At 41.8% G+C, this 14,227-nt stretch overlaps 1 protein-coding gene across 7 annotated transcripts in view; it reads right to left on the bottom strand.

Annotated features, from left to right (window-relative positions):
* osbpl8 (oxysterol binding protein-like 8) overlaps positions 1–14,227 on the bottom strand; it is a 76,196-nt gene that overhangs the window by 40,898 nt on the left and 21,071 nt on the right. For 4 of the 7 annotated variants that reach the window (XM_017431574.3, XM_017431570.3, XM_017431573.3 and 1 more), the window contains exons 3-4: positions 5,058–5,094; positions 1,763–1,945 (exon numbers count right to left, since the gene is read on the bottom strand). In XM_017431574.3, the coding sequence (XP_017287063.1) occupies positions 1,763–1,945; positions 5,058–5,094 (220 nt within the window). Of the gene's footprint in view, positions 1–1,762; positions 1,946–5,057; positions 5,095–10,816; positions 10,975–14,227 lie in introns of those variants that run through there. The other 3 variants (XM_017431578.3, XM_037975149.1, XM_025009448.2) reach the window with 3 other exon arrangements.

The raw sequence follows: 14,227 nt of genomic DNA, 5'->3' as shown, positions 1-14,227 counted from the left end.
CCAAAACTACAACACCTCACTGGTATTTGATAAAAAGGTGAAATCTCTGCTAAAATCTTGTGTTTTGAATCAACATTCATAGAAACTAATTCATGTCATTTCAGTGAGTCATCATGGTTGTGCCCTGAGTCCAAATACATGTCATATACACATTCAAGCCACTTGTTTTAAATAAATGCTTCTATTTTAATTCAGTTTTGGTCTTCATAGTAACTGATGTGCAGGGGGACAATGACTGGTTGACCTCAGTAGTTTTTAAAGTCTGGCTACAGTCCTGCCTGGGACTGACGTTTGTCACCCCAATTCTTAACTGTTGGGTCAACTAGAACTTTAGAGCAGATCCTGATTTTTATCAGATGCAAGTAAAATTATATGAAATGTTTTGTACTGCTTGATTGACAGCTGTGCAGGTTTAATGAAATCAAGCCTTCATTTGTGAAGCTTTTAGGCAAACAAACAAAAAAAAACATCTATTTGCTTCATAAAAGCTTCACTGATGACAGGCTGGAATGAAACAGGACTCGAGCAATTTATTTCATCTTCATCTTCGTCCATCATAGTAAATCTATCACAAAAATCCACAAGAGGGTGCCATAACACAAGAACAAGGTGCGTGAGCAGTTACGTAAGACCCTGGTATTAACTATCCTCTTTTCTCGACAGCAATGCATCTTTTTCCTGATCCGCTGATAATCTTTTGCATGAGAGGATTCATCAGTGTGACAAAGAGACTGAGGTCAAAGATCATTTTAAGCAGCATCGTCACTGAAAATCTTGCAAATTTCTAGCAGAGAGGAGGTTTTGCCTAAAAAATATTGCATAATTTGAGGAAAACTAAATAAAATCAGTATGACAGAGCCCTGTGAGCTGAGGGTTAACAGCACACATTCAAAGAAGCGTGTAACAGTATCCATAAGTGTAGCTTTTTAGCTTCTCCTACAGAGATCAGGTGAGGGTTTTTTCAGGTCAGACATGCAGAGTGAGCTGTGTTGCTGCGTCCAGTCTGATCCAGTTAATGTTCGCAGCTGTGAAACATTCACAAGTCGGATCAGAAGATGTGCAGCCCTGCTTTTTGCACTCATGCTACTCCAGAAAAGCCTGTCCCCCAAGGGGTCAGATCACTGTGGACGCACCGACATCAGATAGAAGTCAGAGGCAACGCGTGTTCATGTTTACTCCTGCCACTGACAGATCCATGACTTACCGCACCATACGGGCAACAGTACGGTGTTTCACTTATGTAGTGTCAACAAGAAAGAAGCTTAGGATGTATATTACTCCTTGAAGCCCAGGAACAGCTAACATCTCCTTCTTCTGCAATCAGACACACTGTGACCCGTCCACTCATGATTGTTGTTATTGCTGCTGAACAAGTTTTAATTTGCCAAAAGTTTGCAGCAAACTTCAACTGAAGGGTCAGTCAGAAGGAGTATTTTTCTGCAGGGTCACCTCAGAAAGCGACACCCTTCCTGACGCAACCTGGACTCGAACCTGCAGCCTCAGGATGACGAGTCTGTGACACTGAAATACAGTCACCTTCACTTTTTTACCCGACTGCTTATCATGTCCTTAAGAATATCTCTTGCTGATGTACTGTATCGCCGTTATCTGGTGTATAAAAGGGGAAATTCATTTATTGAACCACTGCAGTTGGTTATTAATGTGGGGTATCCTGTGCTTACATCTAAAACAGGTCAAATTTAGGAAATGTCCTCCCACTTTCTGTGAGTTTTATAAGAAGCGCCCGGCAGAAAGATCTTACCGTGGCTGTAGCTGACCCCTGGGCTGAGGGTGGAGGGAGTGCCGATGTGCTCCCTGCTGGGTGTTAGGAGGCCCGCCTCCTTGTCCTTCTCCTTGTCCTTGTCCTTGTCCCTCTCCTTCACCTGCCGCTGGCTCATCCTGCCTGGGGTCAGAAGGACGGTGTCATCACTGTGGGCTACGGCAGCTTGGGATGGAGAGAAAGAGAACATGAGGCCAGCTCTTGCTTCAAACAGACAGCCCTCTCCTGAAGCATCTGTTTCATAACCTATTTTGATAACTTATGTAACGTTTGTTTTCATCCACATCTTATGACTGGAAAAAGGTGCTCCATGGGAGCAGAGAAGCTGAGTACATGAGTGTCTTTATCACTCTGCCTGTTTACACGAGGCTAATAAAACTGGAAGACTTCATGTTCGGGAACAGGAAGCCAGTTTTAGATGAGCGCCAACATGAAGGAGACGAACAGAACCACACACAAAACGCAGATCTGTACAAAACCCATCCACAAATTGCTCTTTTTATTTTTAAACAATGCTGTCAGGGGGAAGAACTTCTCTAATGATGTTATAAGTTTTTAAGATATGATGAGAGCTTTCTCTCAGCTATTACCACACCAAATTCAGCTTTATATCCGACAAAACTGACTGAATCATAGCTCCTTTAACCTTTGATCCCGTGACCTTGACCTCAATGTGGACCATCCTCAGTTTGACATTCCGATGTTAAAGGGTGTTGTCCGTGGAGGAAAGATGGATGGCGCCATGACGTTTTATCCCATCTGATAAACGATACTTCCTTTCTTTTATTTACTCCAACAACTCTCACATTAGATAAGATTGGGTACAATAATGTGAACTACTTCAGCCTGCTCTGTTTTCAGGTATTCTTAAATCTGCGCTCAAACATTAATGCGTGTAATCAGTGCTCGAGTTGTGAGAAAATACGTACCGCACATCTTCTGAGCAGAGAAGAGAAGGGGTTTTAAATTAGTTGCTAATTTATGTTATCTGCTTGGGTTTTCCGTTCTTAAATCAAGTGCATCAGTCATAATTGTGCAAAGACGTAAAAGACTTGCATTAAACAAGTCACCTAGGAGTCTGTCAAATTTCCATTTTTTTATTTTAAATTCAGTGTTTTACTGTGTAACTACATTTGTTTTCTACCTAAAGTCTAATCGTTTGGTGGACAAATGAAATCTCAACAATTTAACAGAATAAGAACAGAAATATAATGAATATTGATCCATTTGAACAGAAACACAGCTGCTGCAGCCCTGTGTGAGACTATCTTTAGCACCTGCGGCACGCTAATTAACAACCTACAATTTGTGTGTTTTCTCCAACACACACAGGCCACAGACTCACAGCAGATGCTGTCTGAAAGCACAACCTAGTCTGCTTGTGGTTTTAGGCAAATAGTATTATTTTAAGAGCTTAATGCCCAATTTGAATAAAACTGTGTTTTTGTATTTATTCTCTCTTGAGGTTATTTCGAAAACATCTGGGGCTGAAGTCTCTCATGTCCAGGTTCAACCATACTGGAGATGATTATTTATAATAATATTAATAAAACTGGTCCAAATCTGGTCTTAAATTCAGTGAATTAAATGATAAATGTAGAGCATTTGCACAGGTGGGTACTAAGCAGGCTGAGGCAGGTAATGAAATAATTTAATGCACAAAAACGGTGGCGGCACGGCTCGCTGGTCACTCAGAATTCAGTGAGACTCCGACAAATACATAACTGTCTCGCAATTTTGATTTAGCAGCTAGTCTCCAGCAGTCCCAGCTGAGAGAGACGCCGTCTTAAAGGAACCGCCATTCATTTTGTAAAATAAATAATAATAAACTAATGAGCTTAGACTTCACAGTACATTATCTTAGTACGGTGACTGCGTCCTGCTCGACTCGCTTGTCTCTCAGATCTATTTTTGACTGAACAACAAGAAGTCCGGTGGGCTTGTTAGCAGCAGCTTCATGTTCTGGTAAAACGAGCATCCTGAAAGGACCTTTCAGGAGGTTAACAAGAGTCTGCTACGGATGATGATTACGGCCATGGTGGAGGACAAACATTTTAAAATTCAGACTTTATTTTCCTCAGAATTTTGAGTTCAGAGATTAAAGTCACAATTCTGACTTTCTGAGTTCAAATAAAACAGTTCAGCAAACTGACATTATAGTCTGGTAGTTAATATCATTTTATCTAAGCATAGCTACAGCATATTTTAACAAATTAAAGGTATGAAACTATGTATAAAACAATCTAAGTACCTTTTTTAACATGTAGAGCAACTAAGGCCCCTTTTCCACCGGCTCTAATTCAGAAGTCCGGCTCTACTCCGCTCTACTCGGCTCGGCTCAATAAAGAATGCATCACGTTCACACCGGCCAGTTTGGTCGGTAGCAGAGGAACGCCTCCTCGTGTTGTGGGGGGTGGGGTTAGGGGTAGGGTGGCGCAAGTTGTGTAAACAACGGAAGCGCTATGGACAACGTTGGCCCTGTGTTGTTGCTGTTTTTTAAACTTATGGGGATTCTCCTGAGACTTCAGGAAGAGAGGCGCAGTGGAAGAAATGCTCTGGATGCCGCGATTGTTGCGCGGAGTAGGACAGCTGTTATCAGCCGGAGATTTCAGGCTTTACAGGCCTTCAGCTGGGGGACAGACGGCAGAAACGCTGCAGGGTAAGCTAACGCTGTTGGTTATATTCCTGCCTTCGCTCTTTATGCTCGCATCTGGCCACACCCACGACCAATGAGTGAACAGGAGCTAAGCTTGCTCCGCCCACGAAGCAGGGCCGGCCCGGCTGGCCCCGACTCCGAAGCAGGGACCAAAGAAGCAGGGCTGGCCTCGAAAAAATGTCGGTGGAAACGCGTGCAAAGCGAGCCGAGTAGAGTGGAGCCGGGACCTTTAGAGCCGGTGGAAAAGGGGCAATTGATGCCACTGCGGTTTACTGTACTCCAGATTAAAAAAAAAGAATGTGGTCTTTTTTTGTTTGTTTTAAGCTTTTCTTTTTCCAAAAGTGGCAAAGCTAAAACGGCTTAAAAGACTCAAAACTGAATTAAATAACTTCCTCTCCATGACAAACATTCTCTTCACCATCAACTTACTAACGAGAAGAAAACTTTGCTGGGAAATCTAGGCTGCTTTAGTAGCATATGAGACGTTTAGGTAAAAACAGAAGAATCTAAACGTTTTGTTTCAGGAACATGTAGATAAGTGGTTCTTCCTTTTAGGTGCCGTTTCATGTAGGTGTAAAATAACCCACCCCTCTGATGACTGTGTGAAGGTCGTTGGCTTACCGGAGGTGGCATGATGCTCTCTCAACTCTGCATGGTGCTAGCAGGGGAAAAGGGTGGAAACAGGAAGAAAAGAGGAAGAAAAATAATAATAATAATGAGGGGGGGACAGAAGAAAGGGCAATGATTTTGGGTGGAGGATAAAAGAGAAAGGAGGGGGAAGGAGGGTGTCCACCATGCGTTGTTGACCAGATGTTCACAGTTGCAGGTTTGCGTGCAGCGGGGTTGGCAACAACGGGCAGCATCAGCAACAGCAACAAGAGAAGTTGTTGCAGCCAAACGGGACAAGTGACAATCCAAAAAATATATAAAAAATAAAAAAGGACAAGAGACAGAAAACAAAAGAAAAAAAAACAGACATTAGTTTAACTTAAAAGTCAATGAAAGACACAGATTAAAACAAAAGTGGCAGCACACAGAAGGTGATGGGCTGGAAGGGAATGACCAAAGGAACAAATAAACTACGGTTCAACAAAGCACACGCACACTTCACACAGTGACTCCAACAGTTTAAATAAGAGGCTTGGATTTCAAGTGTTTATTGTTCCATCAACAGAAACTGTAAAATCAGATGTTAATAATCAAACACCGTATGTCACACATGTCCACAAGCTGGCCATTAACGCAGAGGACCGTGGCAGTTGGACAGAAATTAGTTGGACATTTTAAGCTTTTCGCCGTAGCCTAGTCCTGCCTCCCGGTCTGAGTGTCTTTACTGAACCCCAGCATGTTGTTGAAGCATGTTTGGACCAACTGGGATTAAAACCCATGACCAAAAGTCTGTGCTGTAGGACTGAACCAACCTGGATTTGAGACGACGAACACTGAACATTTAGTTATTCTGGGAGCAGAACCCATGGGGACACTTGCTAAATAAAATGTTTATTGCCTTATACCTTTGCTGATTTCCCACCTAATTATGTCAAAATCACTACATCACAACTTGATTATACTCAGTGAAAACTTCTTAAAAGAGATGGCCAATAAAGACAAATAAAGCAACGATTAGAGGCAGCTCAGTAAGAAGGACCAACTTTACCACTGAAAGAAGGAAAACAACAATTGAAAACATGTTCAGTTTGAACCCTTAGACACTAATTAAGAAATCTGAGTTGCATGCAGCAGTAAAGAGATGGGAGTTGAACGTCAGAGGTCAGAGGTCAGAGGTCAATTAGCAAGTCTTAATCTTGGCTCAGTTTCAGCAGCAAAGTGATGTTATACATGGCCACTTCTGCTGGCTCCCAAAACACGGACCTACAGTCATGGAGGAGGGACTTGATTTGTGGCGTCTGTGCCTGGAAGGCTGAAAGCATTTTTAGATGGTTCTTCCTGATCACTGTTCAGGCCACCTGCTTTTACTCAGCCAAATTTCCTGATTGGTTCAACGAGACCCGACAGCTGTTGTTTTCTTGATTCACCTGCTGAATGAACCCAGGCTGATTGGTTTCTTGGTGGTGGTGATATAAATAGATTAATAAGTGGAGGTGGCGAAAAGGCTGACAGGCAGACAGAGTAAAGGGTCAGGACAACCCCGGGTGGTATTGCTGAAAGTTATTGACTGACATGCAGCCGGGGAAGAGGATTATTGTTCAGTGTAATAAGAGCGCTGCAGGTGGAAACCTAGTATTGGTATTTCAAGGGCTGTTGTCACTTGAAATCAACAGTCAAGCAGGGGAGGCAGCTGGGGGGTAAATCTACAACCGAAGGAGTCTTTATATCTGTCTGCAGTTAAATAACGGCCTAGCATTCACTCAAGGTATGCCTATCGCCCACTGCCTTTCATGCCTGACTTTGTTTGGGGCGACAACAGCAAAGTTCTGAATCCAGGTACCAATGTGGACGTTTCTGAAAACTCCCGCCATCGTTTTAAGGGAAAACGTAACTTAAACGAAATCCCACAGGCGCACTTTGGACGGCTGCAGTTTTTATGTTTTTCTGCGGTTTTTTGTGGTCCCGTCAAGACAGTGATTGGGATCACGTGTAAACAGGATCTAAGATTATATAATGATGAGTTACGGCCGTTTTGATTAAATCTGGTTAATGACGTTATGCCCAATCTCTAAAAATACCACAAGATCTGCCAGCGATTGGAGTATGCATACGTTAAAGATGACACAATACATTTTAGTTCAATATCTGTGAAATTAACTGATTTTAGCCATTTTTGTGTTGCGGCGGCCATCTCAAACGGGGTTAATCAGCTGTAGAGGTAAATCCAATGATTATGTTTAGAAGCTTTTATTAAAACGCCTCCAGTGACAGATGAGACATTTTGTTTCTGCTACAGACAAACAAACCCAGACAGAAGCAAAAACATTACGGCCCTTTTGCCTTCAGCAGTGGGCAATAATCAAATTAAACTGGTTAAACGGAGGACAAAATCCCACATGAACTTTTGAGGGCTGATTTCATCTTTTTTCAGCTCCGATCTTATTGTGAAGACACGGCTGAGCAGACCAATGGCTTGAAATGAATCAGTTCAGTTTTATGCATCAAAGGGATTTAAAAATGTTTGGCCTGATTAACAAAAAACACTTATAGAAAACTGAACAGCTTAAAAATTCTCTCTATGTGGCTGCCGCTTCTAAATCAAGCATTTCTACCTCATTTCCTATGAGAAGGAACAAATACTTGACCAAGGTGTTTGGAAGAAACCAATCATTTTTGAGCTAAAACAAATACACTTTTATTTCTGGAGATGTGCCGAATATTTTGTTTTATTAGGGGAGCATCTCCAAATAAGCATTTAGAATTTTAGAATGTGTTAATCCAACTTTTCATGAGACTATTAATTCTTAGAAATTCTTTCGTTTAAGTAATGATGTGTAAAAACATCTCTTTTTTCCATAAAGGCAGCCTGTGGTAGTTGTTCCTCCAGCAGATATTCATTCATACCCCTGAAATGTGAACAAAACAGCAGATCCAGGATTATGGAAACCTGTGTCATGCTGTTTTCTGTAACTGTCAGGGAGTTGGACGTGCATTTAATCCTTCAAGGAAAAGTAAATATAGGCCAACGTTATTGTCATACGTGTAGTGAAACTGTACCTCTGCTTTCAGATTAAACCCCACACTTCGGTTTAATATATGTTGCACAGATAAAATCTGCTCCAGCTCATTCTGTATCTGCTTCAAAGAAAGGCGGAGAACGTGTATGAAAAATGGACCTCCTTTTCAACTCTTCTTCTTGTGCCATTCCTGCTGCACAGATATGGCTTGATCTCAGCAAATTTTAGATATTGAGCTAAAATTTGTCACGGCATCAACCTCAACACATACTCTGAGAACAACACGTTGTCACCATATTGAATCTGGTTTTCATTATGATGTAAAATCCATAATTAGTCGTTAAATACATTTTATATCATTTTGATCTTTCTTCTTACTTCTTTAACATCACGCATCATTGAAAACATTTACTTTGCTGAAATTTGGTAAATTTATCTTGTTATAGTATAAAAGCCTAAAGTTTTAGACCTAAAATGCAGGTAATGAACAGTTCAACGTGAACGTCTATAGATGAGGCAGATTAATTATCTCAATTCGAGTCAGACTTCTTCCAAACCACACCTCACTTCCTCCAAAGCTGCAACCCCCCCACAAGAAACTGACGAAAACTGCCAGCCACTGAGCAGCTACAGAGTGCTTACGCAGGATAAAACGCTCTGACATGTTACATAATGTTTAGATATCACTGGCAGCAAATTTACGACCCAGTTCCTTTTTAGCAGCAAGGAGAGAAGGGATAAAAACAACAGTGCCCTGCTCCTCCTCCATATTTAAAGAACAGGGTAAAATCCAAAGAAACTGATCTAATATTACCCTGAGTATTCAAGATGATAAATACATGATTGAACCCATTCTGCATCTCTTGGTGTTTTACAGATTTCTTTGTTTTTTATAATTATAATTGTGAAAGGGTACAAACAAATTTATCTGTCTGTACATGAGTGAGTGAGGGAATTTACCTGAACATCTGTATTTGGCCTACCTGAGTGCAACATCTTTATTCTCTGACACTCTTTGTTTGTGCTCTGCTGGAAATATTTCCTGGACACTGAATGACTCTGAGGTGACGACCTCTCACTCAATGATTGTTGGAGAGGGGGACGGACGGACGGACGGACGGACGGACGGATGGACGGACAGACGGACGGATGGATGGATGGATGGATGGATGGATGGATGGATGGATGGATGGATGGACGGAACAGTTTGAAGGAAGTGACTTCATCACAGCTGAGATATTTAGTTATTTTTTGTCCTGTATGTTGGACGCATCCAACAACCTGTGATTTTATAATGAATATATGAACAGCTGCAGAATGAACTGATGCACTTCACTAATTAAAAACCTTTAATTTAGTCTTAAACTGCATCAGAAAATAAACATTTATTGTCTCCAGCTTAGAAATAAACATGCAAGAGACTTAGTTTCAAGTATCGGTATTAATAATATCAAAAAAATGATTATAGGTGTGGAATCACTGTGTGACACTACTTCAAAGCTTAATAAAAACATTTTCCATCTTTGTTTTCTTTTTATAAATATTGCCAAGCAGCTGCTCAGAATGACCGACTCTGCTGTCAGTCGGATCAGCTGGACCCTCTGGATGCAGGCCAAACTCCTGCAGAGCAAAAAGAAACAAGAATTCCTGGAATCTAAGATTACATAACTGAATCCTTTTAATGTAATTAAGGCCTTTATTTAATGAAAGGCCATCCGTTTAAGGAATGCAGATCACCTGCTACCTTTTATGTCAGAGTTTTAAAAGATGAGAAATGACGGAGCTGTAGCCGTTTTGGTCAAACCTTTCACAATAAGAGTATGTGATGTGGATGCCTCTCAGTTACTACCACATCAAATTCTAGCTCAATATCTGTAAATCTGACTGTTATATCCATTTAAGTGCCATGGCGGCCATATTGAGTCGACCTAACTCCAAACGGTAAACAGTTGTAGAAGTACATCCGATGTGAAAGTTTCATTAAAACCTGTCCAGCCGTTCAGAAGATATTTTGCTAACAGACAAACAGGCTGACTCCAGCAGTTAATGCTGATGTTGTAAGCACAATAAGTAGAACTTGGAGTATGTTCTGTTTAGACTATTACAAGCGAGACATCTTAAATTGGGCTGACTCCAAATGTTGATCAGTTGTAGAAGCACATCCAATGATTATTTCCTGAAAGTTTCATTAAATTCGGCCTTGTGGTTCATGAGATATTTTGCTAACAGACAAACAAAGTTGACTCTAAATAGTCAAACAAAGACCTCGTGCAGCCTGTCAGCCCTCCGAACGCGTGTTGAGGATCAGAGTCATTAGTTTGGTTGAAATTCTTCCAGTGGTTCATGAGATATTTCGCTAATAGGCAGACGCAGACAGAACCATTATCGCCCAGCTTTGCCTTGGCCGGGCATGTGGTCGGATGTTTATGTGGCTTCTTGTTGGCGGTTGGTGTGATTTCCTGACAGAAAATAAAAGCTTTTCATTGCATTAATGATCTGTTGGATAAAAGAACTGTTATGTTTCTATGTTGGATTTGTAACCTTGCCTTGAGCTGCTTGCAAGCAAACGGAGACAGACCCCCGCCCACCTCTATCCCCCTGTCATTAAGCTTAATTAGAGCCGTGTTCAGACCATCAGCCTGCAGCAGCCTCCTTATTCACACCAACACAGGGGATTCATATGAAACAACAGATAACACAAGCTGTGTTAGCAGTACTGAGCAAACACTTCAGCATTCAAGTGGGAACCCTTACCACGAACTGCGTGAAGCTAAAAGTTATTCAGCAGCATGCATCAAACGTGAAACGCACAACTTGGTCTCAGTCTAATCCGCCGACTCCTGTTCCTGCTTCCTGCTTCGGCGCTTTAAAATAAAAACAGTCCAAAATGCAAACCGTGTGACGGTCACCCGAGGGAGGAGAGGCTGTCGCTGCTACCGTTTCTTGGTCAGACCAACAGTGGTGTGACATGCCACTGAGCTCACACACACACACACACACACACACACACACACACACACACACTGAAGGGAGGAGACAAGGCAGAGAGAAGACACTGAGCCTCCTTCGTCCTCCCTCTGATGAGAGCTCACTTCTCTCTTTCCTTTCTCCCCTTTCTCCTTTTCAACACTCGGACCCTTCTGTAATTTCCCCGTTTANCCCCCCCCCCCCCATGTATTTGTTAACTTACACTCTGCTCTCATCTGTCTCCTGAAGCGCACACCATTTCCTGTTTGACTTTACTTTTCCTGCATCTACATCTTTCACTCTCGCCACATTTTGACATCAGTGGAACTCAAACACGTTTTTCGGACCGAATGCACCGTCCCACCACCACAAGAACAAGGAAGTGAGTCACTTACTGGTAATGAAGGGCTAAACTGGAAGCTGCTCGAGTGAAGTTCTGTACATCCCCGAGCAGCTACTGTAACCGCCCCATTCTTGACTGATTCCCTTGTGCAGCAATAAACTAAAGTGACCATCCAACCTCCCAAGGCCATTATGGAAAATCCCCCCAGAGGAGGGTTCAGTCACCTGCTTTATTGCACACTCCCCTGCCATGGTCTCCATTAACCCACTTAGGTGTTGAATAATATGTAGGTGAACATTACATGGAGAACAATCTGTTACTGGATTTTATTTAATATGAATGTCTTCTTCAATTAAAGATATATTCCTTGAAGGAATAAATTTCACCCACTACCGTTTATGCCAGAGTTTCAAACGACATGGTCCACAATATTATCACAAATAGTTTAATGTGTAATTAGCATAGATAATGGTAAAAATGTGAACAAAGATCTTGTGTGAGCTGTTAGCTCAGTCTCAGCAGCTACGAGTCCTGGACTGAGATGAGGAAGAACACGGAGCACACGGGGACATGTCCTGTGGTCTGAAACTAAAACTGAACTGTCTGACCATAAAGACCATTGTTACATTTGGAGGGAAAAAGGGTGACTTGCAAGCCTGAGAACACCATCCCAACTGTGAGGTACGGGGGTGGCAGCACCATGGTGTGGGAGTGTTTTGCTGCAGAATGAACTGATGCACTTCACTAAATAGATAACATGATGAGGACAGAACATTATGTTGTTGTGATGTTATTCAACTATAAATACTGCCAACTCAAAGTTTTCCCACTCTCTACAATATTGGGCTTCAAATTCTTAATGGTCTTCTAATGGTTTTAATCCTAAATGTACACTTCTTTACTGCCTGTGTTCACCACCTAACACCCAGCAGCTAAAAGATGTATCTGGAATTAATTTATTCTGTTTTTACTTCTGCACTTATTAGTGAAATCTCAAATGCTAAAATATGCAACTGCCTACACCATCTTCTGAGGTTCACTGCATCAAACATTTTCAGACCTTCATCTGCAGTTTCTCTGTTTCCTAATAAAATCTGTAAGAAGAAGAAGAAGAAGCAGCAGCCTTCTCTTCCTGGTGAATGTAACCCTCAGCTCAGGCCTGTCAGCTCTGCCTTCTGTCACACTGTAAAATAAGCCTGAAATTATTTCTCACACCTGACTTTTGGAGTTTATTCTTGTTGAATTATGAGAAACTTTACTGGAACCAGGGTCATACATTTGAATTAAAAGCAGTGTTTCAAACATTCTAACAAAAAAAGAATATTTTAAGACCCCTCCAGTTGTGGCAGGTCTTTGTGGTAAACAAGACATCTTTTAAAACCAAGTTTAGCTTCAGGAGAGCACTGGTTGGTTGCAGGGAGCTGGGGTACAATATGCAGGAATTTAGGCCTCCTTCACACAGAATGACGACCCTGCTACCCTCCATGACCTATTAGATCATGGCCGAATTGCAATTTTCAGTATGAAGGCAATCATGTCGCTACTACAACTCTTTTTTCTGATATTTACTGAGTTCCTGAGATATTCTCCTCCTGAAGCACGTCCACCCACAATCCTACCGTGTCCCTGGTCCTGACTTGGCCTGTTTCTCTGGAACCCATCAGGATGCAGCTCTATGCTAGCATGACACTACCAGCACAGGTATGACCCGGTCACAATCATGGTGGCAGTCTTGGCATGAGACCAACACGGCCAGACCCGCTTCAAATTCTGGGCGACTTCATTCATTCATTCATACCCACCTCCATCCTCTCCAATTATACCTACCGCCCACAAAAAAAACTATTTAGTTCCAGCATCTGGTAATGCCAGCACACTTTATTTGGAAAGGAATAAAATGTGGAAATCACGGTCAGAATACGTGCAGCCCTCTCCATGTTGGTTCATTGGACTGGTGAAAATGAAGGAATTTAACCCATGCTAGCAGAACTAGCAGCAGTACACATTCATACAAAACCACTGGTTCATTCGAGTGTTTTTCAGCTGCAGGATTTGGGATGAGTAAACTTTAATTCACCACAAGTCCCAACTGTGCAGACATTTAAACCATAAAGTGAGAGCTGTTATTGGCATTAGTTAGAACTGTTTTTTCTGCCTTTGAACAGTTTCTTGTTGTGCTGATATTTGTGTTGTTGTTGTTGTAAAGGACACAATAAGCAAAGGTTGTGAGAAGCATGAAGTTTGGAGTGGTGGGTGGTTGGTAGACGGGGTGACAGTGACCAGTCAAACTGACAAATTCAGAGATTTTTGCTTAAATTGCCTATTGCTAGTGTGTGCACGCCCATACATAGATATGCTGCCACAACACTTCACCCAGGACCCAACATACTGCCACCATGATGATAAAGCACCATAACCTATCATGTTCTGTTAGGCGTAACTGAGAGACAACTGCTTTCCTAATGCATCTCTGAGAACCTCTCCAAGACCCTTCAGAGACCTCCACATTCTGGCTGCAGCAGGGTCATCATCCAGTGGAAACAAGATCTTACCAAACATCACGGCCAGTCATCCAAAAGCTTCCAAAGCATTTCAGTTTGGATTAAAGTGTGGGCTCAGCTTCGGCTGTTATATAATAATCTATAATCACTGGAGAACGTGTCATGCCTGACTTCAAGTCAAGGGTTTGTATCTGTAGCACAGTGCAGCCAAATTATTCCATTTAAAAATAACCTATTATTCTAATTTAAAATAAATAAAAGCACATAGTCAGTAAATAAGTATTTCTTTGAGATGAGAGTAGAAAACACCTTAGAAGGCTTTTCAAAATAAAATAAAAAAATGGAGAACTTGTC

Source organism: Kryptolebias marmoratus, linkage group LG1 (genome assembly GCF_001649575.2).
Source record: "Kryptolebias marmoratus isolate JLee-2015 linkage group LG1, ASM164957v2, whole genome shotgun sequence".
Lineage (NCBI taxonomy): Eukaryota > Metazoa > Chordata > Actinopteri > Cyprinodontiformes > Rivulidae > Kryptolebias > Kryptolebias marmoratus.
Note: the sequence above shows the minus strand (reverse complement) of the source record. Positions and strands in the feature narration are given on the sequence as shown.